Raw genomic sequence first — 26,976 nt, 5'->3', positions numbered from 1 at the left:
GACAAAAGACCTGTATTCCGAAAACGATAAGACACTGATGAAAGAAATTAAAGATGATACCAACAGATGGAGAGATATACCATGTTCTTGGATTGGAAGAATCAATATTGTTAAAATGACTATACTACCCAAAGCAATCTACAGATTCAATGCAATCCCTATCAAATTACCTATGGCATTTTTTACAGCACTAGAACAAAAAATCTTAAAATTTGTTTGGAGACACAAAAGACCCTGAATAGCCAAAGCAGTCTTGAGGGGAAAAAACGGAGCTGGAGGAATCAGACTCCCTGACTTCCGACTATACTATAAAGCTTCAGTAATCACGACAATATGGTACTGACACAAAAACAGAAACATAGATCAATGGAACAGGAGAGAAAGCCCAGAGATAAACCCATGCACCTATGGTCAACTAATCTATGACAAAGGAGGCAGGGATATGCAATGGAGAAAAGACAGTCTCTTCAGTAAGTGGTGCTGGGAAAACTGGACAGCTACATGTAAAAGAATGAAATTAGAACACTCCCTAGCACCATACACAAAAATAAACTCAAAATGGATTAGAGACTTAAATGTAAGACCAGACACTATAAAACTCTTAGAGGAAAATATAGGAAGAACACTCTTTGACATAAATCACAGAAAGATCTTTTTTGATCCACCTCTTAGAGTAATGGAAATAAAAACAAAAATAAACAAATGGGACCTAATGAAACTTCAAAGCTTTTGCACAGCAAAGGAAACCATAAACAGGATGAAAAGACAACCCTCAGAATGGGAGGAAATATTTGCAAATGAATCAACGGACAAAGGATTAATCTGCAAAATACATAAGCAGCTCATGCAGCTCAACATTAAAAAACAAACAACCCAATCCAAAAATGGGCAGAAGACCTAAATAGACATTTCTCCAAAGAAGACATACAGATGGCCAAGAAGCACATGAAAAGCTGCTCAACATCACTAATTATTAGAGAAATGCAAATCAAAACTACAATGAGGTATCACCTCACACCAGTTAGAATGGGCATCATCAGAATATCTACAAACAACAAGTGCTGGAGAGCGTGTAGAGAAAAGGGAACCCTCTTGCACTGTTGGTGGGAATGTAAATTGATACAGCCACTATGGAGAACAGTATGGAGGTTCCTTAAAAAACTAAAAATTGAATTACCATATGATCCAGCAATCCCACTACTGGGCATATACCAAGAGAAAATCATAATTCAAAAGGACACATGCACCCCAATGTTCTTTGCAGCACTAGTTACAATAGCCAGGTCATGGAAGCAACCTGCATGCCCATCAACAGACGAATGGATAACGAAGATGTGGTACATATATACAATGGAATATTATTCAGTCATAAAAAGGAACAAAATTGTGTCATTTGGAAAGATGTGGATGGATCTAGAGTCTGTTATACAGAGTGAAGTAAGTCAGAAGGGAAAAACAAATATCGTGTGTTCACGCATATATGTGGAACCTAGAAAAATGGTACAGATGAACCGGTGTGCAGGGCAGAAATAGAGACATAGATGTAGAGAACAAACATATGGACACCAAACAGGGGAAAGCCACGGGGGTGTGGGGATCGTGGTGTGCTGAATTGGGCAATTGGCATTGACATGTATACACTGATCTGTATAAAATTGATGACTAATAAGGACCTGTTGTATAAAAAATAAATAAAAATTCAAAAATTCAAAAAAAAGACTTAACCATAAAGCTACAGTAATCCAGACAGTATGTTATGGGCAACAGAATAGACCAATATATTAATGGAACAGAATAGGGAGCACGGAAATAGACCCACGTAAGTATAGTCAACTGATCTTAGGCAGAGGAGCAAAGGCATACAGTGGAACAGAAATAGTCTTCAACAAATGATTCAGGAACGAGTGGACATCCACATGCAAAAAAAAAGATTCGTGACATAGACCTCATACCCTTCACAAAAAGTAACTCAAAATGGATCATAGACCTAAATGTAAAATGCAGAACTCTAAAACTCCTAGAAGGTGACATAGGAGAAAACCCAGATGACCTTGGGTATGGTGATTACTTTTTAGACACAACATGAAATCCATGATCCATGAAAGAAATAGTTGATAAGCTGGACTTTATTAAAATTAAAAATTTCTGCTCTACAAAAGACAATGCCAAGAGAATGAGAGTACCAGCCTCATACTGGGAAAAAATATCTCCAAAAGGCACATCTGATAAAGGACTCTTATCCAAAACGTACTTTGAACTTTTAAAACTCAACAGTAAGAAAATGAAAAACCCAATTAAAAAAAATAGAAGACCTGAACAGACATTTCCCCAAAGAAAATATACCCATGGCAAATAACCATATAAGAGGATGTTAATCGACATCATATGTCAATTGGGAATTGCAAATTAAAATAACAATGAGATATCTCTGTACACCTGTTAGAATGGCCAAAATCCAGAACACCATGGCCATCAGGTGCTAGTGAGGCTGTGGAGCAATGGGAACTCTCCTTCATTGGTGGTGGGAATGCATAATGATACAGCCACTTTTGAAGACAGTTTGGAAGTTTCTTATAAAACTAAACACACTCTTACCATACAATTTGGCAGTTGCACTCCTTGCTATTTACTCGAAAGAGTTGAAAACATATGTTCACACAAAAACCTACACATGAATGTTTATAGCAGCTTTATCCATAATTGCTAAAACTTGGAAGCAATCAAGATGTCCTTCAGTAGGTGACTAGATAAATAAACTGTGGTACATCCAGACAGCGAAATAGTACTCAACATTAAAAAGAAATGAGCTATCAAGACATGAAAAGAAATGGAGGAAACTTAAATATGTTAAACTCAGTGAGAAAAGCCAATCTGAAAAGACTACATACTGTATGATTCCAACTATGTGACATTCCAGAAAAGCCAAAACTATGGACACAGTCAAAGGATCAGGGGTTAGTGGTGAGGAGGAATGAGTAGGTGGAGCACAGAGGGTTTTTAGGGCCATGAAACTGCTCTGTATGATATTGTCATGGTGGGTACATGTCATTACACATCTGTCAAAGCCCATAGAATGAGCAGGAGTGAACCCTAATGTGAACTGCGGACTTTGGGTGATAATGATGTCTGTGTAGGTTACTGATTATAACAAATGGAACCTTCTGGTGTGGGAATTTAATAGTGACTGTGTGTATGTGAGGATAAGGGTGGATATGAGAGATCTCTCTACCTTCCTCTCCATTTTTCTGTCAGCCTGTAACTGCTCTTGAAAATAAAGTTTATTTAAGAATCCTATAAATTTTTTATAAATGCAGTCATCATGCATTTATAATTTCCTTCATTTCCTCCTTTTCTATCTTCATTTTTCTGTCACTTCTGTCCTCCCTCCATCCTCTTATTTTTCTCTTGTCCCTTAATTGCTTTGCTAAACAAAGGAGGGAAGAAAGATGGATGGATGGATGGATGGATGGATGGATGGATGGATGGATGGATGGATGGATGGGTCGATTTGGCACTAGTATACATTTTTCTTAAGAGTATGAGGTTTAATTATGATTAAAAGGAAGGTAATCATCATCAAAACAAATTATATATTTCATATATATTTTCTCCACTGCTGAGCATATAATAATGTATATTTCATTAAGAGTGACTCACTCATTACTCTGAAATTTGAAAGTCACTATTTTATCTATCTTTACCAGGCACCATTTTTATTCACTTGTTCTCTCCAAACTCAAGGTAGATGTCTGTCTTTATGAATCAGTGATTTTCAGAGTATGCAAATTAATGAGGTGCCCACCCAGCAGACCACCTTTGTAAATTAAAACATTTGAACATGGAAGCCAGGAAGGAAATCTCTTGTAATCACACATAGCCATAAAATAGATGAGAGGCCAGGTGGAATACTGATGTAATTGACAAACAGTTGTAAAGATCCTTTTCCCCTGTAACTTTCATGTATTACTACAAAGACTTTTTCACACTGCTGCTTGGTTCAGAGGACCTTCATGTTCATGTGTCTTGTAGTATCACTTAGGATATTCTAAGTGACCTGTTGCTACGTTTAATTACACCGTCGGTATGATTTGTAAAGGTTTTTTTCTTCAAGGGTCACTTACGAAATCTCTATATAGGTTGCCTCTTCCTCCACCTCTTTCTCTGTGTGCTTTCTACCACTTTCTACTGTACTAAAACCAAATTCCCCTCTGTTCTGTCAGACAGAAAAGTTGAGATGATCTTCTGTCGAGTTAGTGTGAAGAAGCCAAAGGACTTGAGTATATTATTTTAGCATCAAAATAAGGTTAGAATTTCCATGGAAAAGAGAAGAACACCTTCATTTCAGGACATGGCCCCAGTTCTCCTTTGTGCAGAGGGATCTTCTCTGGCAATCCTTTACAACCCATTCTGGCTCAAAAGAGAAACTGCCTTTACTTAAGAGTGTCAGGTTTGTTAACAGCAGGTGTTTCAAAGAATTCTTAGAATCAAAGAATGCAATCCTATTATATTAGCAAATTTCTGCTCTGCAAAGGGTTATACAACCATCTCCAGCTTTCAGTGCATTAAAGGAACTTTGAGATATCACAATATAGAAATTAATGACTTATACATTTTTTAAACTTTAGTTTTTATGACAGTGTATATTATAAAACCAGAAAGAATAATGTAATAAACCCAATGTACCCTCTCACATCACCCAGCTTCATCATTGTCAGCATGTGACCAGTTTTGTTTCATTTCTACCTCTAGTCACTAGACACACACACATACACACATTCACAGGATTATGTTAAAACAAATGCCAGATATCATATTTTATCCATAAATATTTTAGGGTATATCTCTTAAAAAGCAAGACTCTATTTTTTTTTAATTAATTTTTTTTGGAGTATAGTTGCTTTACTGTGTTGTGTTAGTTACTGTTGTACAGCAAGATGAATCAGTTATACATATACATATATCCACTCTTTTTCAGATTTCCTTCCCATTTAGGTCACCACAGAGCATTGAGTAGAGTTCCCTGTGCTATATAGTAGGTTCTCGTTAGTTGTCTGTTTTATATATAGTCACGTGTATATGTCAATCCCAATCTCCCAATTCATCACAACACCCCGCTTTCCCCCCTTGGTAACCATAAGTTTGTTTTCTACATCTGTGACTATTTCTGCTTTGCAAGTTCATCTGTACCATTTTTCTAGATTCTGCATATAAGCGATATTATATAATGTCTGTCTTTCTCTTTCTGACTTACTTCACTCTGTATGACAGTCTCTAGGTCCATCCATGTCGTTGCAAATGGCCTTATTTCGTTCCTTTTTATGGCTGAGTAATATTCTATTGTATATATGTACCATACCTTCTTTATCCATTCCTCTGTTGACGGACATTTAGGTTGCTTCCATGTCCTGGCTATTGTAAATAGTGCTGCAGTGAACATTGGGGTGCATGCATCCTTTTGAATTATGGTTTTCTCCAGATATATGCCCAGGAGTGGGATTGCTGGGTCATATGGTAGCTCTATTTTTAGTTTTTTAAGGAACCTCCATACTGTTCTCCATAGTGGCTGTACCAGTTTACATTCCCACCAACATATGGTCACTCTTTATTGTTGGATTTTTTTTTTAAACATAACCACAGTGCCATTGTCATCACGTACACACACACACACACACCAGAAGTTAACTAATCTCTTATATAAACAAATACCCGGTCAGGCCACACCAATTTTCTCATTTCTTTTTAATAGATGTACTTGAATCAAGACCCACTTTATATCCACACATAGTATTGGTTGATGTGTCCCTAAAGTGTCTTATAATCTATAGGTTTCCCTTCCCTCTTTTTTTCTCACCATCTTTTTGTTGATGAAACCATGTCATTTATCCAGTGAATTCTCACATTTCAGGTTTTGCTAATTGCATCCCATGGTGTGCCGTTCACCGTGCGCCTCTAATCCTGCGTTTTCTGAAAACCAGTTGTTAGATTGAGTGGCTTGATTGAGTTCAGCTCTGATTTTCTGGGGCAGGAACACAGTAGAGGCGGTGCTGTTGTCCCCTCGCATCTCAGAGGAAGCATGTGGCGTCTGGTGGTCTCCCTCTGATGGTCTGTGCTGTCTGTATTAAAGGAATCCAGTGACTCTGGCAGTCACTGGCCACACTCAGGACCACTTCCCGTGCCAGACTGAGCCTGTCCTGCATGTGTCACTCAAATGCTTCCTGTCTTCAAGGAGCTCATGGTCCTGTTGGAGCAGAGACGACTCATCAGGGAACTACAGATAGTCATGTACCACCTCCGTGGTTATCAGAGGACGTGACTCCCAAAACACTGGTTCCCAAGCCGGTCTGGCCAATCTTTGAAATTATCTCGAGTTGCTTTTTGAAAAATACAGATTCTCAGACCTTGTTCTAGTATATTCTGATTCAACAAGACTAGGGTGGGATCCAGGAATCTGCTGGGGAAAGATGAGACTGGTGTGGGCGTAGACAGGGAAGGAAAAGCCAGACCCTAAAGCCGTCTTCATGACTTTGGACCTGAACCACAGGACAGGGAGGGGCCCATGGAATGCTTTAAGCAAAGGAGTGTAGGGGTGAGATTTCACCTCCGTGGAGAGAATGGCAGGAGCAGGGAGGCGGAGGCAGGAAGAGCAATGGCCAGGCTATCACTGCCTCCAGATAAGACATGACGGTGGCCTGAAGGAGGATATGATGGCAGTTGGGGTGGAGGAAAGTGGAAGGATTACACAGGAGCTGGAGTCAGCATGGCTTGCCACTCAGCTGAATGAGAGCTGAGGGCAGTGATGAAATGAGCATGTATGCCCAAGACCCGCAACGTTAATCTTAACAAGACGGTGAGATTTAGTATTCAGTACATCTGTGAGGGCTTCCCTGGTGGCGCAGTGGTTGAGAGTCCGCCTGCCGATGCAGGGGACACGGGTTTGTGCCCCGGTCCGGGAAGATCCCACATGCCGCGGAGCGGCTGGGCCCGTGAGCTATGGCTGCTGAGCCTGCGCATCTGGAGCCTGTGCTCCGCAACGGGAGAGGCCACAACAGTGAGAGGCCCGCATACCACAAAAAAACAAAAAACAAATAAAAAAGACACACAAAAAAAATCTGTGAATTCTGCATTTCTACACACAACTCATGGTACTGAAATAGTGCTTTTTTTTTTTTTTTACCACTTCACTAACTTAGGGTTTGGAAGCTGTATTAGTCAGGATTCTCCAGAGGAACAGAACCAGCAGGATGTGTACGTGGGAAGAGACTTGTTATAAGGAATTGGCTTGTGCAGTTTTGGAGGCTAAGAAGTCCCAAGATGTGTAGTCGGCAGGTGGAGATCAGGGCGAGCAGTGGTGTGGGTCCAGTCTGAGCCCAAAGGCCCGAGAACCAGGAGAGCCGGTGATGTGGTTCCATTCTGCAAGTTGACATTTCCATTTAAGCCCAAAGACAGGAAGGACGGCTGTGCCAGCTCAGCGCAGTCAGGCAGGAGTTCCTTTTACTCGGAAAGCGTCTGCCTTTTTGCTCAGCCGAGTGGATGAGGCCCACCGACACGAGGGAGGACAGCGTGCGCCACTCAGTCTGTTGACTCAGATGTTCATCTCCTCCAGAAACAGCCTTACAGACACACCGGGATGACGTTTGACCAAATATCTGGGCACCTCATGGCCTAGCCCAGTCGACACATAAAACTAACTGCGACAGAAGCCATTTCCGTTCACCACAGATACGGCTGCAGTGGTCATTTTTCCATTTTTGAGGCTTTTGAGATTCTAACATCAATCCCAGTTACAGTCCCACCTCATGTGCAGTCCCCATTAAATCAGTAACATCTGTCATCTTCCTGGCACCCATGTTCGCCTACAAGGTGTTTGGGGGCTTGACAAATACAACAGAGATTCTCCAGCACTTTCCTCCTTATGGAAATAGCGTCAGATGAAAGGAACGCATCGCGGCTCAATACGGCAAGCTTAAGAGCTGGGCGTGCTCTGCTGTGGAGTTCAGTACAGAACATTTTTCACTTCCCGGGGTTACTTTTAAAAGCAAAATGAAACGAAGCTTGAATATTGCAGAGTTAAACCACAGCTGTAGGACTGTTCCTGCTCTCCTCCTAGATACAGCGAGGCATCGCTATTTGTTTTCTTTTATTAAATGTCTCCCTGCCTCTTTAACAGAAGCAGGCATCACGAGTGGCGTGGATGCGTGGGGCAGGCGGCCTGGGCTCCCTCCTGCGTCGCCCGTACCTGGAGGTAGCTTGGCCCGCCTTGCTCGGACACACGTGTGAGCTCCAAGTTCCTGCCGGCCTCACTGTTTACCCTGCATCACGAGATGCTGTTTCATCTTTTCTCCCTCTGCGGCTGCCCCTGCCATCTCACATTCATGCTGCGGCACAACAGGCATGGGGAGGAAGGGTCTTCTAAACCGAAGCACTTAATTAGCTCCTGGGCCCCAGGGGGAGTGTCAGATGGAAACACAGCTAAAAGTGGAGGGAAGGAACAGCCGTGATGGATGGTGGAAGAACACCTGCCTCCTTCCGGTGACGCCAAGTTACTAAAATTGTTTTGGAACTAGTGACTCTTTTGAGTCATGTGTACGATAGTGTCATTTTTATATCATTAATTTCTAGCAGTGTTCGTGTTTGTTCAGTTAGACTTGCTCGTTGCTGGCCGGAAGCTGCTACTTTTTCTTTTACCCCAGTGCACACATTGTCCTGGGTGTAGATAAAAGGGTGTCCCTGTGAGGTTCTAGTCCCTTCCTGGGACCCAGATTGTCCTTTAGGGCCCCTGATTGTGTTGTTGTAGATGCATCACAATTGTGTTAGTCATCACGTGAGGAGGAGACATGCAATGATACATTGTTAATTACAAATAGGGTAAAGCATGATCTGATAAGCTATTATATAGATTTAACTATAGATTATATTATGTGGATATAATTATAGGCAGTTATAAGTATAGTTATATAGGTGAACATAAACGTAGGTTATAACTGTATAAGTAATAAGCGTAGAGATGTCAGTTTTAGATATAATTCAGTATTGTGTATAGATATAATTCTATAGGTAGAGTTATGTAAGAGAATAAAATAAGAATCCACTCTTGTGAAAACAGAAAGCACAGGCGCTCCTGGAAGTGACTGCAGAGCAGCCCAGGCCCGGGGCTCTGCCCTGGCAGCCGTCCCGGCTTCTCCTGCCGAGATGCCACAGTCCCGCTTGGTTGGTGGGTGTCAGCTGAGACCGTGGTGGGGTGGGGAGCTCATGGGCGCCTCTCTGTCTTCTGAATGCTCTGCAGTCATCTGATGACAGATTCACTTAGGCCCAGTGCGTGAGCCACATCCGCCTGAGTTATCCCCTAAGGTTGCAATAAAACTTGTATTTAAAGTCCTTTAAAAATGCCTGTTGAGCCTTAGGAATATAATGAGTAAGCTTGCTGCGTAATCAAAAAGTCCTCATCAGAAAGCCGTACGCTAAAGCCACAGTGAGAGTGCTTGGGAGGAAAAGCAGCTGAGCTAGGAGCAGAGACGGACTCCAGATCCCTGGCTCCCAGCGTGGGTAGCCTGGGCCGCTGAGCTGGGCCCCCTCCTTACAGCCACGGCCGGGGTCCCCTCCATCACCGCCAACCCCAGGCCCGTCCCACAGCTGATACATGCCGTGTGCTGTTCCCTGGCCCCTGACCCCCTGTGACACTGGCTGCGGCCTGGCAGTTCCAGCCTGTGCTGGTGGCATCCCCTGGGGTCTCTCAGCTCTTCCCCGTCGGCCTCCTCCAAAGCCAACGCCAGCCCGGGGCCAGAGGGAGCTGAGGCTCTGGAGGGAGCACAGGGAGGGTTGCGAGTCTGTGGGTGAACCTGCCGGCCTCCCCTCCTTTCCAGGGACGATGCAAAGCACAGTCTCCCTGTTGCTCAGAGTCCCCAGCAGGACTGGCCCCGTCATGCACCGTGGTGACCTGCTCGGCAGCACCCCCCTGCGTTGGCTTCTCTTGTTTTCTCTCTCTTGCTTTTCCACCCCTTTGCATCTGTGTCCAAGACCACCCCCAAATAAGTGACCCCAGTCTCTGCTCTCAGAGGATCTCAAAGTGCTCTTATGGGTTGGGTGTATATCCTTCCTGACCATTTTGCTGTGTGTGTGTATGTGTGTAAGACAGAGAGAACCTATTGCTCTTTTGTGTGTGTGTATATAGTTTTTGAAACTTGGTTTTAAATCAGTTATGGATGTGCTGGAGTAAGCCTGGGTCACATCCCCCCCGACCTCCCTTCTCCATCCGCTTTTGATGTCTCTCCAGGTGTTTCCCCTGTGCTCCGTGTTTTCCCCTTTCTTGACTTACTCCCTCGTTTTGATGGAGCACATCCCTAGTAGTCTCCTAAATAAGAAAGGACGTGCAGGAGGTACATTTCTAGCGACATGTCTGTTGAGGTCTTTCTTCACCCGCCCCCTGGCTGGATAGAATATATTAGTTGGAAACCATTTCGTTCTGTAGTTCGAGGGGTCGCTTCTTTGTTTTCTGATTCCAGTGCTGCTGTCAGACGGTCCAAAGCCATTTCGATTCCTGATCCTTTGGATGCGACATGATTCTGTCTCCCTCCCTCCCTCTGTCCCCGGCGTTCAGAGTGCTCACGGTTCTTCTGCTTGGTGACCACCCTTCCTTCTGCAGGCTTCTATCTGCATGGACTCTCTCTCTCTCACATCCTTCATCTCTGGGAGATTTTTGTGATCATTTCCTCTTTTAAGGTTTTTCCGTTTCCTTCTGGAATCCCATTTGCCTGTGCCGAGCCTCCTGGCCGGGTCCCCCTCTCATTGTCCTCTCCTCTGCTTATCACTTCTCCCTCCTGAACTAGTCCTTCCCTGCAGATTGTTTGAGAAGCATTGTGCTACATGTCCCACCTCACCCTGCCTTCCCTTGCTTTAACATTCCGCTGGTTACTTTTGTATCTTCTAGTGTTGCTATAAAGCTGAAGGCCTGGCTTCTTGCTTCCGGAAATAGTCCATTTTGTTTCTTTCCATCGAGGTCAGTGTGGCTCCTCTTCACACATTTTCTTTGTTGCAGCAGCCGGAAAGACACGATCAGAATTCTTCCTGCGCTTTTGTTTGAGAACTGTTGTCTCTGTCCTGTCTCCACCAAGTTTTCTGCTCACTGTTTATATCAACATTGGGGAATTATCTTTTCTCTCCTATGAAGCCCCTCCCAGTTGGCGTTAGGCTTTCCTGAAGATGCTTCAGTTCCCTTCACGCCATTCGTTCAGATTTGTCTTCTAGGTAAGTCGTGCTTTTCTTGGATGAAAGGTGCTCATCGTGGCCTGTGCCAGGCAACCTCCACACCCTCCTTTGTTGCCTTCGTAAACTGCACCTTTATTTCTGAATTCCGCCAGCTATTGTTTTCCCTTGACAATCCTTTTCTCTTCTAAACACTCCACATACATTTCATAGTGGTAATGAAGCAGCGTTGTTGCAGCCCTTTGAGACAATATTTGGGGGGGAACAAATGGAGAAGAACATCAGTTTGTTCCAATTCCATATGACTTTTTATCTTTATTGTTTGCCCTTGTAAGACTCCCATCCATTTTTAGATAGCCTTATTTTTATTCCCAGCAGTTCACTGCAATGTGTTTACATTTATATATATAATAGTCATTCCAGGCAACCAGAAAAAAACCAAAACTTTCTCTAGTCTGTTTTCTAATTGAGATCACCTGTCTCATATTATTTATAAGTAAAATTAAGAAACCGTTATTGAAATCAAGAAGAAAAAAAATTGCTAATCAAAGATGAAAATGGCAGTAAATGAAGCCATTGCCTTTTTCTCAATGGATTTTTTTAACCAGCTGGCAGCGGAAGCTGGTGGGTCATAAGGCTCGTTCGTACTTGAGGCTCTGCAGTGAGTGCTGTGGGCAGCGAGGGGCCCTGTCTGCTCTCACCATCTCCACAGTCTGGGGTATTTATGCTTCTTGGTATTCCCCTTTCCTTTCCCATTTATAGTGCTATCTTCCAGTTCACAAAAATTGCATTTATCTGAAGTTTCTCATTTGCAAGAATCTGGCTATAATTCAGGTAATAGCACGGTCCCTATAAACTGACCTTCCTTACTTGGAAAGGCAGTTTTCTTGTGGCAGAGTCTGCAGATGTCACATGAGTGCACCGATTCTTCGATTAAATGGCCCCATCGCTTTCTCCAGTATCCCCTCGCTGGTGAGATTTCTTTTTGATCTGTAAGATCTTTCCACCCACATTTTGTCAGTACTTTTTAACTTTTACTGCACTACTTGCCTAGCCCTGCAGTTGAAAACAGTCATGGATGTTACAGGTTTTGACGACTGAAAGACTGATGCTTACAAACTCTTGGGGTTCGTTTGGCGTTTCACACAGCCAGACACGAGTGTCCAGAAGAGCACATGTCATCATCCTCGTGGTTGGCAGCATCCCTCACTTCTCTTCTGCAGCAGCTTCTCAGATTTTAAGAGCTGTCCAGGACAGTTTTAAACGTTTCCAAAGTTTGGCTTTGAATTATAAGTTGATTTGTTGGATGTCATTCTCTGTAGTAAATAAGTAAATATCCCTTGTTTGAGAGGAAGAAGATACTGTAAACCCATGACATTTTGCTACAAGCTAAGGTCCTAAGGAAAGAAAACTCATGCCTTTGTTAAGATCTAATTACGTAATGCCATCTTTGTGTCAGTCATCTAATGGAGACTGTCTTTCAGGAAGTACACGGATTCAATGTCTATATTTTTTCACTTAGATGCTTGATTCTGTAGATAATATCTGTTTGGTAAAGGAATTTATTTTCATTTCCCTATATAAAATACAGATGTATCCTTTTTGAAAATCAGAGGTGTTACATTTAGAGAAGTTTTGATCTGGCTTTTCTCCCATCCTCCACCTTCCCTGACCCTAGTCCAACCTCAGCCATTGTCCCCTGTGAAGGAGATCATTGGTGCAGATAATCCAAATTCCCAGCTAATCCTCTCTGTGGGGCAGGGTCACAGGCCCACCACTCGGGGCCACAGTCCTCTTCACACCTGGGGCGTGACCGCAGCTCTCCCTGGGGCGTAGGGCCGTGTGGACCCTGAGGAGTAACTCCCGAGGCAGGAGGATAACCTGCCAGGCAGATACTCCCACAGGGATCATCAGGAACCCCTGGTCCAGAGAACAAAAAAGGGGCAGTGGGTCTTCCCCACCGGAGTCTCCAGAGCTTACCCTCTTACCCTGAATTCAGGGTCTCAGTGTTATTCAGTGATGGCCCAGTTCAAGGCCAGCGAAGGAGCACTTGCCATCGGTACACAGATGACCTTAGGTCAGACTCGAAAGGGAAGGATCGTTCTGCTCACCCACAGGCATGGCCGGTGGAAAGGGACGAGATCATCATTCCGGGTTCCCCAAGCATCGCACTGCATCCAACTCCTGGGTTCCACTAGAAGGGAGACTTTGAGATGCCAGTAATTCACGTGCAACTGCTTCTTGATTCTCAAGTGTTTTAGGACCTGGTTCTTTAAGGGCATTGTAGCCAGGAGGTGCCACACACAGCAAGATTGTCATTTGAGCGTCTGTCAGTCACGTTGGTCACTGGGAGCTGTCCTTTTCTCTCCAAATGTCAGGAACCTCTTTGAAGGTTTTATACAGTGCTGGGAGGAATCATGAACTTAGAAACAAAGAAAAGAATAGGGTTTTTGGTTTGTTTCTGTTTTTGTTTTTGTTTTCCCCCCAGATGGCACTTTACAGAATTTCAGTATCCAGAATGTATCTTAAAATGATCTTTCATGTGACTGAATTGATGCATTCACATGATAAAACTTTAAAGGCTAAGGAGTTGCTTCTTGTGGATGAGCAGGGAAAGTGATTTTTTTTTGACATAGAATCTACTCCTGGTGAAGGTCTTTTATACTTGGAATCTACAACAAGGGAAATGTATGGATTTTTATCTATGATTTGTAGCTTTTTGGTTTCACATATTTTCAGAGTATCTTCAATCTCTGAACCCTGATTTATGCATGGTGAGTCATGCTTTTTGTTTTTTTAAAGAAGACTAGTGGATTTGAAACTACACTAGAACTAAAATTTACCATTTATTTAATAACATTTTAAATGGAAATGGGAATAATTCTCTTAGAAATAGTTTCCTCTTATGTTCCTATATTTAAAGGATTAATTTTTGAAATTGGTGCTAAGGAACTTGTGTTTCAGATTTGCTTTGTGCTTACAGTAAAAAGCAGTGAATAATATAATCAGACAGAAGTTTAGCCTTCATCAAGGCTTAAGCTGAATTCTCCCTATAACCTGTAGAGAAGAGATTTCCAAGGGGCTATTTGAACACCTTTATTTTTTAAAAAAAGTAAATTCTTACACATAAATAAATAAACATCATTGCTATTTCCAACCATTTATGGGATAAATAAGGTCTTTTTTATGTTAAATTATAAAATTGAAATGTAAAATTCCCAGTAAAGCATTTACTTAAAAAAAAAAAGATCTTTCAGAAGATAATTTACCTGCTATAGTTAGATTTTTTATTTTTAATATGATTCTCCATTTTGAAAAACATGTTAAATCTTCCTTCCTTTAAAGTACCTCTTGAAATAAAGGGTCTGCCAGTATCTGCTATGAGGTGACTTTGGAAAAAACATTCCAGATTCTTGCTGTTCTCTACTTTCCTTTGAAGGGGAAAACATTAAAGTCAAATACTTCATGCTTTAAGCCCATGTGTTTCTAAACATCCAAAAGAGGAGAAAATTAACATATTTGCCCATGAACTCCCAGAGGACAAAGCTGTATAGATAATAGTGTCGATGACTTAATAAATACTCACTGTGAATTGGTCCCTGCCCGAAGCACTTGACAGACAGCAGCTCATTCAATATTCTGATCCTTAAAAGATAGTCCAGGGGCTTCCCTGGTGGCGCAGTGGTTGACAGTCCGCCTGCCGATGCAGGGGACGCGGGTTCGTGCCCCGGTCCGGGAGGATCCCACATGCCACGGAGCGGCTGGGCCCGTGAGCCATGGCCGCTGAGCCTGTGCGTCCGGAGCCTGTGCTCCACAACGGGAGAGGCCACAGCAGTGAGAGGCCCGCGTACCGCAAAAAAAAAAAAAAAGTCTGATGAGGAAGCAGAGGTGCAGAGGCATTCGGGGACTTTCTGTCCCTGTGCTGTAAGGTCCCCACACCCAGCGTGGTGGCTGCAGAATGACCGAGTGCCCAAGGAACTGGCTTGCAGAGCAGAGTTGGACTGCAGCAGCCATGTGGTCTCAGCGGCCGAGGTGTGTCTCCAGGGCTGTCTTCCAACCTCCCCTCCGTGCTGAGGGTGTTATGTTGCTCTGCATCTGTGTTTAGCCGGTTACCTATCTCTTACAAAGATCCAGTAAGCAAAAGTCAAAGAACCAGAGTGAGCCCTGGGGACTGGGTTCCTCCCAGCATTCTCCCATATTTTGCTTTAACCGAACAAAGTCGACAGCGGGGTCTGTGAGCCAGTCTGGAAGCTCTTTGCCTCCTACCCCCTCACAGCTGACAAGTGGTGTCACTTCCAGCTCACAGGTACACCATGCCCTGAACTCCTCTCTCCTCCTTTGTGAGACGAAAAGATGGGACTGCTAGTGACTTGTGCTCTGGAGGAAAGCTTAACCAGCTTCTTAGCCCACGCAGACCTTGGGCTTTCTGATGTGGCCTGTGTTTTTGTGGGGTTTCACCCTGACCTTGCTGGTTGGCCAGGCTGGGTCCTCAGGATCGCTGAAGCCGCTTAATACCCCGAGCAAGAACGTCAACCTGTAAAAATTGAATATGACATGGACTTGAAATGCACATCCCTTATAAAATGTTTAAAGCTTGCTGGATTTTATTAGAATATGTGAATCAGACTGAGTATATTAAATTTATGAGTCCAATTGATGCAGTACCATAATAATTCAATATAATATGCTTATGTCATTAAACTCATAAAAAAGAGTCTCTGAATAGCTGTAATGAATAGTTCAGATTCTGTAATCACAGACTAGCATTTTCACCCTGATGAATTTTAAGTGGGAGCACCCAATTCTATATAATATCAAGAAATAAATGCCATATTTCAAATGATGATTACTTATTACAAGTATTTACTTTAAAACCTAGGGCAGAAAAGAAATACCTGCAAAGACAGCATTATTATTAGAAATACAGAAAAGGTTGGAAGAGGTTGGCATGAAGCATAAATCAGCAACCAAAGAAACTTTATTCTGCTTTGACTAATATCATCTATTCCCTCATCTCTTACCTTGTTCCCAAATACGTGTATCTTGGTAATCTATCACTGAGTAATAAACTACCCCAGAACTTAGTGCCTTAAAGAAACTACCACTTTATTGCTTATGATGCTTTGGTTCTGGATCGTGGGCAGGGTGGTGGAACCAACCGCTGGGTGGTTCATCTTTTCCAAGTGTCTCTGTCAGGTCTGGCCACTTGTATGGCTGCATTCAGATTACAGCTCCACTAAGGACTGGGCTCAGCTGGGGTACTGGAACCTGCAAGGTGACCTCTTCACTCTCGGCATGACCTCCAGTGCATTTTCTTGGTTAAAACAAGTCACAGGCTCCACCCAGAAGGCCTGGCAGGACTCCATGGATCAGAGAGAAGAGAGGCTGCCAGAACACAGTGCTGGACCCCCGGTCTGAGAGCTGATCCGGGGGCAGAGCATTCCAGAAGTGTGTCCCCCACGCTGAATAGTGCACAGTCCAGTGCTGCTGGACCACTGGCCGTGCCCCAAGCTCTGCTTCCCCACCATGAGGCTTTGTACACACTCTGCCCTCTGCCTGGAAGAGGCTTCCCTCAGCATCTTCCCCCACTTGATTCTTTCCCACCCCTCAGGTCTTGGCATAAATGTCACCAATTCCCAGGATGAGGCTGGCTGCCTTTCCTAGTGCTCCAAAAGCATCTCATTCCTGTTTTCTGGGAGCCACATTTTAATTCCTGCTTTTCCTGCCCACCTCCCTGAAAGGCCTTCGCCTTACTCAGGACGGAAATGAGGCTTGTCTATTACTGAATCCACAGCAGTGCTGGCAGGAGGAAAGCTCTCAGTCAATATTTGTTGGATTCATGAATGGGGTCTGAAGAGAGGCGTCAACAGAGAACAATCTGTGATTCAGCCCTTAAAAGGACAAGCAGGGTTTAGACAGTGGAAGCACAGCACCAGTAAGAATGACTCTGAACCACGAGGATGTGGTACAGGCAGCCCAGGCACCCTGGAAGGGCAGGCTCCGGGCCTGTCATATGCAGCACTGGACATCCAGTACCCACACGCTGCTTCGTGGGAAGCAGGTGTGCAGTAACCGCGCAGAGGAGTGATCTGCCTGAATCAAACTGTCCCCATTTTATCAGAGTGTGAGGACATTTGGGGGTGTGTTGGGAAAGGAACCCAGCATATCCACCAGTTGATCCAGTGGAGACAGATTTTAGGATTCCTAAATATTCAGAGAGAAGTGTTCAGACTGGAACGTATGGGAGCTTAGAACTGGGAAGACTCACGGGGTGAATAGTATCGACCTGCCTGGGTCAATTCATAACGCTTGGCCAATGGTGACCAGACCTCTCTGGGGTCTAGAAATATCCCAGTGTGCCTCCATCTAGGCCAGATCCATCTTCAGAGCCCACCAGTCAGTGATGAAGCCTCCAAGTACTGCAAGGTAGATGAAACCTCTAAGTCTTATTGGAATGAGTTGTCTTTAAGCTGCCACCATGGCTAATGACTTCTGGAAATGAGGAATGCCATTGAACTGTCTTCCCTGTTAATATGTCACAGTGGAAAGGTGGCTCAAGCCCTATTACATTTTTAAAGAACATTTCAATTTTAATAATTTCAATAGCTTTAAATTAAACTATGGATTGATGTTAAAATTCTGTAAAATGAAGAGAGCGCCACAACAATGAAATATCCGGAAAATCATTAGGATGACATGGCTGGGGTGAAATATTGCTGGTGAAATAAGTAGTAGGTTACAGTTACAGCCGTGAGCCCTATTAAAACGGAAACTTTCTAATAACATAAAATGGTCATGACTTTACCCCCCTGCTAATTAAAATAGAAGGAAGGAAGCCAAAAGATAAAAAGGTAAGGTCTTCCAAACGCTTCTGAGGCCCTAGTCTCATTCCCATCTCTTATACGCACAAACACACACACACACACACACACACGCACACACACACGCATGGACGCACGTGGTAGTTGACTGAAATTCAAGGTAGATTCTTAGAGCCTACATGAGCGGGGTGTGAACAGCCCGAGAGAGAGGGGCTGCGTTTACATTTACAGTCACACCTTACGTTGCAGGCTTAAAGGATTTTCCTCAAGAATTTCGAGGACTTTCTCCCAATTTGAAGAGCCAGTCGTTTTGTCAGCCTCTTACAGTCGTCGAACTTGGCTAAGTCCCTTGAGATCTCAGTCTTCTCATCTGTAAACAGAGGATCCACACACCTGTCTTCCTCTTCCTCAGTGTGTGTCACGGGTCATAGGAGCTCCTGAGCCAGGAAAGGCACTTTGTATCAGTACCAAGTACCGGCAGACCCACAGCCAGGTTCAAGGCCCGTCATAATCTCCTTCGAGCCCTGCTTTTCCCCAGGCTGAGCCCTCCACACGCTGGCCTTGCTCCCTGTTCACATTCTTCACTGAGCCTGGGTACCACACACCCTCCCTCCTTTCCCTGATCTCCAACGTTCCTTTCCTTCCAGATCCCAGACTTGAAAGGGAATGGCTGCAAGATGGGAGCGGCCACACTGTCTAACGCCCTGCTGAGCTCCCACGTTTTTGCCTGGACGGACTGTAGAGCACGTGGTCATCCCTATGAGCAGACTAGCATTTTATCCAGAAGTTCCCAAGTTGAAAGGAAAAACCCACAGAGGCTGCCGGAAGGCCAGCTTTTACCCAGGTTATTCCAGAAACTCAAGTACTTTTCCTTTCTTTCATATAGTAGGTCACACGTGAATCATGTTAATATTATGACCTTCGTCAAGAATGTCTGAAGTGAAGTAGCATGTAGCAACACATTATATTTTCATTTTTTTCCCTTAATACAGTGTGTCGATTGAAGTACCAGGCTAAAGCTCTAAAATAATTGACTAAATTCTTGCTGAATTGCCCTGTGTTGCTGTAGGGAGTGTGTTTTGCCTTTCAGAACTCATTAACACAGCCAACAGGCCATATTAGCCTGTGTTTTGGTTCAAAGATTAATAATGTTTGGTGGTTGTGTTTTGAAATGGTGTTGGAATTTTTAAAATTGGCCCCTGTGTGTATCTGGGTTTGGGGAAGGAGGCTTCCAGCTGACTACTTGGGTGGGAATGGACCTCTGGGATGCACTGACCCATCTGAAAGCCTCTTAGGGTTGACCTCTTCCTAAGAGAAGTGCCCTGGGCAGATGCCTTGATCCCACAACAGACTGGCCCCCCAGGAGTCGGATGTGGTGTAGATGGAAGGCTTCCTCTGATTCCTGATGAGTACCTGCCAACACCCCAGGGGATTGTCAGTAAACTTTATGGCAAATAGTAGAAAATGACTTTGTAAGCCCACTTCCTTACAAAGACCACAGACAGAATGGGCATATCAGAAACTCTTCTGCATCTGCCCTAAATTTCTTACGTAAACTCTTGAAATGCTCTATGGCACCAGCTCTGCAGTCTGGAAGAGGCTTGCCCCAGAGGACCCTTTGGTCCCAGCAGGCCCCAAGTGGTATCTTGATTAGCAGTTTGGGTATGAGGTACCCATCCCAGACTGTGAGTGGGAAAAAAATCACCAATCCTCTGCCATAAGTCAGCCAGATAACCAATCCCTGAAGAAGGGGAAAGTATTTTTCAGAAGGGAATCTGAACGCTGTTTGGGAAGGGAAACAGAGGAAGGACGGTCAAAAAGTGGCCAGTGCCCAGCAAAGCACTGTGAGGAAGGTACGGGAGCGTGAGCAGAGCTGCGTAGGACTCCGTGTCGAAGTGTAGAAGCCTCACAGGAAAGAGGTCTCTGCCCCAGGCTTGTGTGGAACATTCACTCTAGACAACCCCGTGTCCCTGTCCCCATGAGAGTGTCGTCAGGCCGGGAAAGGCAGCATCTGGCCCAAGCAGCTGAGATGCCCAGCACTATCGGCCTGGCCCAGTAAGCGCAGTGCCAGGAGACGGGGGTCAACCAGAGAAGAGGGTGCTGGTGGATGCTGTGGACGGCGGTCTGGTGACTGAGACCAGCCTCTGGAGTTGGAAGATGTGGGTATGAGTCCTCACTCTCCCACTTCTATGTTCTGTGACCTCTGGGACATCACTTAAGCCTCCCAGACCTCAGCTTTTGCATCGAGAAGATGGAGATAATAATAGTCTCTACCTCATAGAGTTGTTGTGGTAATTAACTGAGGTAGACCATTAAAAGCTCTCAGCGTGCCTGGAACATCGCAAGCCTTTGATGAATGGCCTCTCCGTGAGAGGAGCGAGGAAGTAGCTGGTCAGCTTGGTGTGTGCATGTGGGGGACAGTCCCAAGGAGATACTCGGAGGGGTGTTACAGGTAAGAGTTAAAGGAAATAAACAACTACCTTGGAAAGAAGGCGTCAGGAGCCTGGTGGGGCGTGTCTCTGGCAATCATTGCACCCCTCATCCTTCTGCTGGTCTCTCTTGGCCTCCCCTTTGAAAGCTCACGGTCCCCTGCAGGATTTAATTTTTGTTCTGAGGGGATTTTACAATGCACGTGCCAGTTTCACATTTTGTGTGGAACAGACCCACGGGGGCCCATCTCTCCCAGAGATTTCTGCCTCCCCCCACCCCGCTCCCTGCCCCCGTGTAGATTGCCTTTAAAAAAAACAATAAAACATGCCCACAGCCGTAGAAGAAGGATAGTTGATGAAGTCAAGGCATTCAGCATCAGTACTGAAGTATGCCTTAAAGATTAGCCACCTACACTTGATTTTCTGAAAACATTGATAAGAAAAGACCTTATATTTTATAGTGCTGGTCCAAGAGGCTAAAAGTAAAACACCTAGATAGATGTCTGATATATCTGTTATTCTTAAACCTTTTTTGCCAACTTGGACAACAACTCACGGGCCTCCGTCTCCAGCATGGTCGTGCTGTTTTCCGTCTCTCCCTTTGTCTTCTCTTCCCCCCTGTATCCCATCCCTTCCTCTCTCGCCCTCTTCCAGCCAGCCCCTTGCATGTCTTTGTGCTCCATTTCCTGGTCCCTCGCTTTCCCTCAGTTGCTCACTCTCAGACACCTCCAGACCCCCTCCTTCTCTGCCACTTCCTAGTTTGCGATCTTCCTGAAAGAAGGTTGGGTTTCCTCTGACTTTCGTCCGCCAAGTATCCGAGGTGGGGCTGGAACGTTGCCCCACCTTCTCAGCGGCCCTGACCCAGGGTATTTCTCAGAGCAGAGACTCAGGCGTGACCACCCCCCCTCCCAACCAGGGCGGGCAAGGGTTGCCGGCCTTGTGTGGTCCCTAATGGCTACAGAGATTTAAATTTGCCTGCTTTTCTTTCTGATTTTAATGGAGAAGATGCCATGTGAAAGAAACAAATTGGATATTGGATTTCACAGATCCTTCTCCTGCTTTGCCCTGCTGACCCTGATAAGCCACTGAAATTCCCGATGTCCTTGAGTTTTTTTAATACTCGCCTATAAAGTGAACTGCCCTGGGTTAGGCAGCTCGGCTTCTGGACTTGTTTTCACACACCAGGGAGGGCGGGGGTGCCTGTGGATCAACAGTAGAGGGAGAGCTTTACCAGGAAGCACTTTAATTTTCTCCCTTCAGCCGCAGGTGCTGTGGAAAACGTTGGGGGCACAGGCAGCAAAAATTACTAATATAAATGTGTGTATTTAAGTATGTATTTTACATATATTTATAATGTATATTGACTGCATGCAATAGCAGCCTTCTAGTACAATGGCTGGTCTTGGACCGAGGCCTGAAGCCCTAAGAGAAAACTTCTTTATTGGAAGAAGAGCAATAAACTTGACTCACCCGACACCATTATGTGGAAGTAGATTTCATTACTGAAGAAGTGTGGACAAAAGAATCGAACTCATACCCCTGCACACCCCTCCGTTCCAGTCAGTGGGTGGGCATGGTCACGTGGACTATTATGCAGCCGTTGAAACGAACAGACCACACACAGCTCACCCAGCCGGGTGCCCGAATCCCACAAACATCATGTTAAGCCGTGGAAACCGGATACAGAAGGGTGCACCCTGTGGAATCCCATCCATATGAAGTTCAAAACCTGGCAAAATGAATCGATGGTGCCAGAAGCCAAGATGGCAGTTACCCTGAAGGGCAAGAGCGGGCAGAGGGCTGCCTAGGCTCCAAAAATGTTGGATATTTTTATTCTGATGCTGAGCACGCCAGCGTGTTCACTTTTTGAAAAGTCATTAAGCTGTACATTCATGATGGTTGCTGTTTTCTCTTTGTACACTTCAATTTTTAAAAAATTAACTCATCCAAATCAGTCATCAAGGTTGCTTGTAAGCACTTTTCCCCAGCTCGGCAGTGTGCCCGGGATGACGGGGAATTACAGAGAAGAGTGAGATGCTGTCTGTGACCTCAGGAACCTTCTGGAAATTTAGTTCCGTCTGGTGTCCCCGGCTCCACCCCCTAGCCCTTTGGGTTTGTCATTCACCAGAAAGAATTTGCTCAGCCCACCTCAAGCCTGTGGCTCTGGACACAGACGGCTCACCCCATACACTTTAGAGCATCCCGAGGTCACCACAAAGATCACTTCCTAATCGCAGCATGTCTTTGACCAAGGAAGCGGTCTAGGTAAAGGGAGCCAAGGCTGCCCCGTTCTGCTGAAGGGAGATTTGTCTTGCAATGACAAAGCTCTTCCGTAATGCTTAAAATCAGCTGGATCAGATCCTTCCATCTGGTGGTTTCATCGAGGTGTACTGATGCGTTCATTTTAAGGAAAGCCATCACCTGCAGCTACTCCCCTGCTCTCTCTTTATGGTGCTGCCAGGGCAGGGAAGGGGGTCTCCAATACGTTCTCTTTGCCTTTTTTTTCTAGTTTTTATTTTCGCTTCTCTTCTCATTATCGCTTCAGGCTTTACTGGCCCTTCAAAGGGCCCCTGCTTCATGAACTAATGATGACAGATGTTGATACAACATCTGTTGCCGGATTTAAACACCTTCCATCCGGTTAGAATTCATCTGGAAGGCAAGCTCGTCTCGCGCTTTAGGCTGCACTTGAGCGCGGCCGTGGGGACACGGGCTGCACAGGCGCTGCCGAGATGACGATTCTGCTCCCGCTTCTCACCACGAAGGGGTGTAGCTCACACACAGCGGTGAGCTCGCTCCCCATCCTTGTGCCAGATCATCTCTCTCTCCATCTTGCACAGTGAGCTGCACACATGCATTTCATCGTGAGCGTTGGCTGGTCGGGTGTGGTCGATATTTCCTAGTAACTGTTTGCTGGACCTCGGGTCCTTCTAGGTCAATGTTCTCAGCTTTCGTCCCCCACAGAAAAGTCAAGGCAGGTTCCCTTTTGCTTCTCTGATGCAAATAAGTACTGGAGCAAGGTCTTCATTTTCTAGCAATTGGTTTTGGCACCTTCTTACCTCTACCTGAGCTCTATTTCAAGAGCCCTTCTTGATCAATTACCATGAGACCAGGAAGTTAGGAATATTGGACAAAGGAAACAGAGTCTGAGTTAAAAACCCTTGTCTTCAAGTCTTCTCTCTTGGTTACTAGCCTTGCTCCCCGGACAATGGGTGTTACAGTAATAAAAAGAGGTAATTCTAGGCAGAGTATGAAGATAACTTATGAAGATAACTTATGAAGAGTATGAAGGTATTTTATCTTATGACGATAAAGTAAAATTAGGTGACTTAGGAAACTTTTGGGTGTGGTACAAATGTGTGTCACCTCGCTTTGGTGAAGGTTGCACAGGCATCTACGTGTGTCAACACTCCTCAGTGGATGAGTACATTTGAAGGATATGCAGTTATCGGGCATCAGTTATACATCCATAAAGCATAAAAAATTAGAAGTTTGAAGATTTTTAGAATCTGTAAATTGCTATACAAATGTTAATTATTAGTAATCCTTGTTACTGTTTTTAAGAAAGTAGCTAACATTTTCCTTAAGCAGAATGTCTTCTTTCAGAGGTAAATTTGAGGTTGGCAATTCATTCAGGTAGCTGAATTCGACTTCCCCCAGGCCAGGGTTTCTCATCTGTGGCACTAGTGACATTTGGAACCAAATAATTCTTTGCACAGAGGCTGTACTGGGCATTGTAGGATGTTAGCTGCATCCCTGGCCTCCACCCGCTAGGTACACCACCCCTCCTGTGGCCATCAGAAGTGTCTATAGGGCAGATCACCCTGGCTGTTCTAGGCCATGTTTCATAGAGAAGCTTTTTTGTTACTCAGAGTCCCTAATTACTATGTTTAATTTCTGAGTTTGTGACAGGATTTATACTTTTTTTTTTTTTTTTAATTCACAAATCTATTCTCTTTAATGTTTTCAAGTTCTTTTCGGTACGCGAGCCTCTCGCTGCTGTGGCCTCTCCCGCTGCGGAGCACAGGCTCCGGACACGCAGGCTCAGCGGCCATGGTTCACGGGCCCAGCCGCTCTGTGGCATGTGGGATCCTCCCAGACCGGGGCACGAACCCGTGTCCCCTGCATCGGCAGGCGGACTCCCAACCACTGCGCCACCAGGGAAGCCCAGGATTTATACTTTATAAACAAACGGAGGCAGTAATAAAGATTCCGGCCTAAAACTGCTCCCGTCCGTATTTTCTGTTACAGAAAACGTTTGCCTGACCTGAAATATGTGAACTATTTCTGTGTCCTCTTTCCCTTTAACACATCCTGCTGGCACCCATGTCTGATTTCAGCCCCAGCATCTTGGGTCCTGGTCTCAGACGGGCTTTGCCTGTTTGGTGCCAGAAGACAGACGTGTGCAGGGGGGAGGGGCGAACACGGGGTTCAGAGCAATTAATCTTAGCAACAGCTTCCTTTTACTGGTGATCATAGGATTTGTAAAGGGGTCTGTAAATACCAGTGCTTGCTACGGACCCTCTCGTCCCCAGTATTGCTTTTCCTTTGGTTTATGAGAAGGATCCAAAGCAGAGAAGGCCTGTGCCCTTTAAAAATGCACGTTTAGCCTCGTGCAGACCGCTAGCCTTTTTGTTCTCCTCTTCGTTGCCTTTTAATGAGTGATCTGGGGGGGGGAAATGACTTTATTAATTAGCAACACTGTTGCTGGAACGCAGACCCCAAGCCCAGCGGCCGCTACCCAGCATCCCTCTGGGCGTTGTGTGCAGACAGGTCCAAGCCGTGTCGTAGGAGCCAGGAAGTGTCACCTGCACGCCGGGCACCATGGCAGCTCCCCAGGTGGGTCTGATGGGGCAAAGGCGGCAGCGGAGGGTCCCTGCACTGTTTCTAATGACAGTGGCAGCTCCTCCACGCTCCACGGGACGTTCCTTCCCCCCTCCCCCCGCCCCACAGTGTCCTGACCGTGTTTTTGCCTCTTGTCTCTTCCCCAGAGGTACCTCAGGGACTTTTTCAGCGTGATGCTCCAGTCAGCGACGTCCCCGCTGCACATCGACAAGGTGGGGCTGACGCTGTCCAAACACACCGTCTGCGAGTTCTCGCCATTCTTCAAGAAGGGCGTCTTCGACTACAGCAGCCACGGGACGGGGTAGGGCCGGTGATGGGGCCACGCCACGCAGTGCCTTCTCGTCCGAGCGGCCCCCCAGCCAGGGGCCTGGACCCCTCACTGCTTCGTCCCAGTGCCTGAGCGGAGCGCGGGGCTCGGGGGCTGGGCTGGCTGACGGCGACCTTGACGGCGGCTGTCCCTGCCCCTCGCGGGTGCATGTGGCCTTCTCCCTGTTGTGTGCAGAATCCGTCCCCATGGCTCCATCACCCTGGGCCCCCGGGGCCGAGCCAGCCTAGGGCTTCCCGAGGTGGATGGCTCACCACACCTCCCTAATGACTTTCATCTGGTTTCCTCTTTCACCAAAATATACTCTTATTTTTTTTATATTCCTTCCATGTGGCTGGCTCCCAAGAAGAGCATTTTAAGTTATTTCATTGTATTTTGCTTTTTCCCCATTTGAGTCTGAACTTTTTACATAATCCCTAAGCACTGATGTTTACACAGAATTTCATATTCTGCAAAAGGGATTTTCGGTCCAGTCATGACTAGAGTCTTCCATGCTTGACACATTGGATGTAGGTGACATCAATTTCTATAAATCCATTCAAATAGGATATTTGTTTAATCTTGAATATTCAAGAAGTTTTTCCCAGATGGCGGCCGTGCACGCTCAAGCTTTCTCTGCTAAGCACAAAACGAGCGCCTCGCTGAATGCAAATTTTTAAACATTTTGTTCACATTTTTTGTTACTGAATCTACTGGATCTTTAGCTGAAAGACTAGAATTTACTGTAGTTTATTAACGATCCCTTAAATCACTCAGGACTTAATGTAGCATCACACATCTATGTACAGTAAAACTGCTTTGTTTTACTAAAGAGAAAAATGTGAGAAGAAAATATATATATGTGGTATATATTGAAATGTATATAATTCTACCTATAGATTTATATATGTACACACTCCTGTATGATAGTTATATCAAAATATGTAATCATTCACACCAAATTTATTAAAGGTGTTTGTTTTTTCAAGATTTAAATTGAGCTGCTATCAATATTAAATGAAGTTATGGAATCTACCCTGTAGTTCAGTTTAAGTTTGTGACATGATCATTCTTACTGGTCTGTTTAAAATTTTATCTAACGTTCTTGGAAACATACATAATGTATAATTTAGCATTCCTGTAGTAGAAGATGCCCTTATAGTTATGATTGAAGTCACAAATGAACGGGTAAGAAAACATGCTTGCGTTCAACCTTCAAGAATATGCCTTCACAACCGAGCTCTCCAGTCTGAAAAATATACTTAAAGATGCAGTTATCCCGATAAGGGGGAAAATTATTACTGTACTAATCAGATATCATAGTTTAGCGTGAAAAAAAATGAGGGCTTTTTTTTTTTTTTTTTTTTTTTTTTTATTG

The 26,976-nt window shown here is 44.8% G+C and overlaps 1 protein-coding gene across 1 annotated transcript in view; it reads left to right on the top strand.

Annotated features, from left to right (window-relative positions):
• The window catches only part of LOC308628709 (kinesin-like protein KIF16B), a 295,568-nt gene extending 268,935 nt beyond the window's left edge, over window positions 1–26,633 (top strand). The window contains exon 26 of the mRNA XM_081255964.1: window positions 25,441–26,633. Coding sequence (XP_081112090.1) covers window positions 25,441–25,599 — 159 coding nt within the window. The 3' untranslated portion in view covers window positions 25,600–26,633. The remainder of the gene's footprint in view (window positions 1–25,440) is intronic.
• The last annotated feature ends 343 nt before the right edge of the window (window positions 26,634–26,976 follow it).

This window comes from Mesoplodon bidens (genome assembly GCF_964165515.1).
Source record: "Mesoplodon bidens genome assembly, chromosome: 15".
In the NCBI taxonomy this organism is placed as follows: Eukaryota; Metazoa; Chordata; class Mammalia; order Artiodactyla; family Ziphiidae; genus Mesoplodon; species Mesoplodon bidens.
The sequence above is the reverse complement of the archived record's forward strand: the minus strand, read 5'-3'. Positions and strand labels throughout refer to the sequence as shown.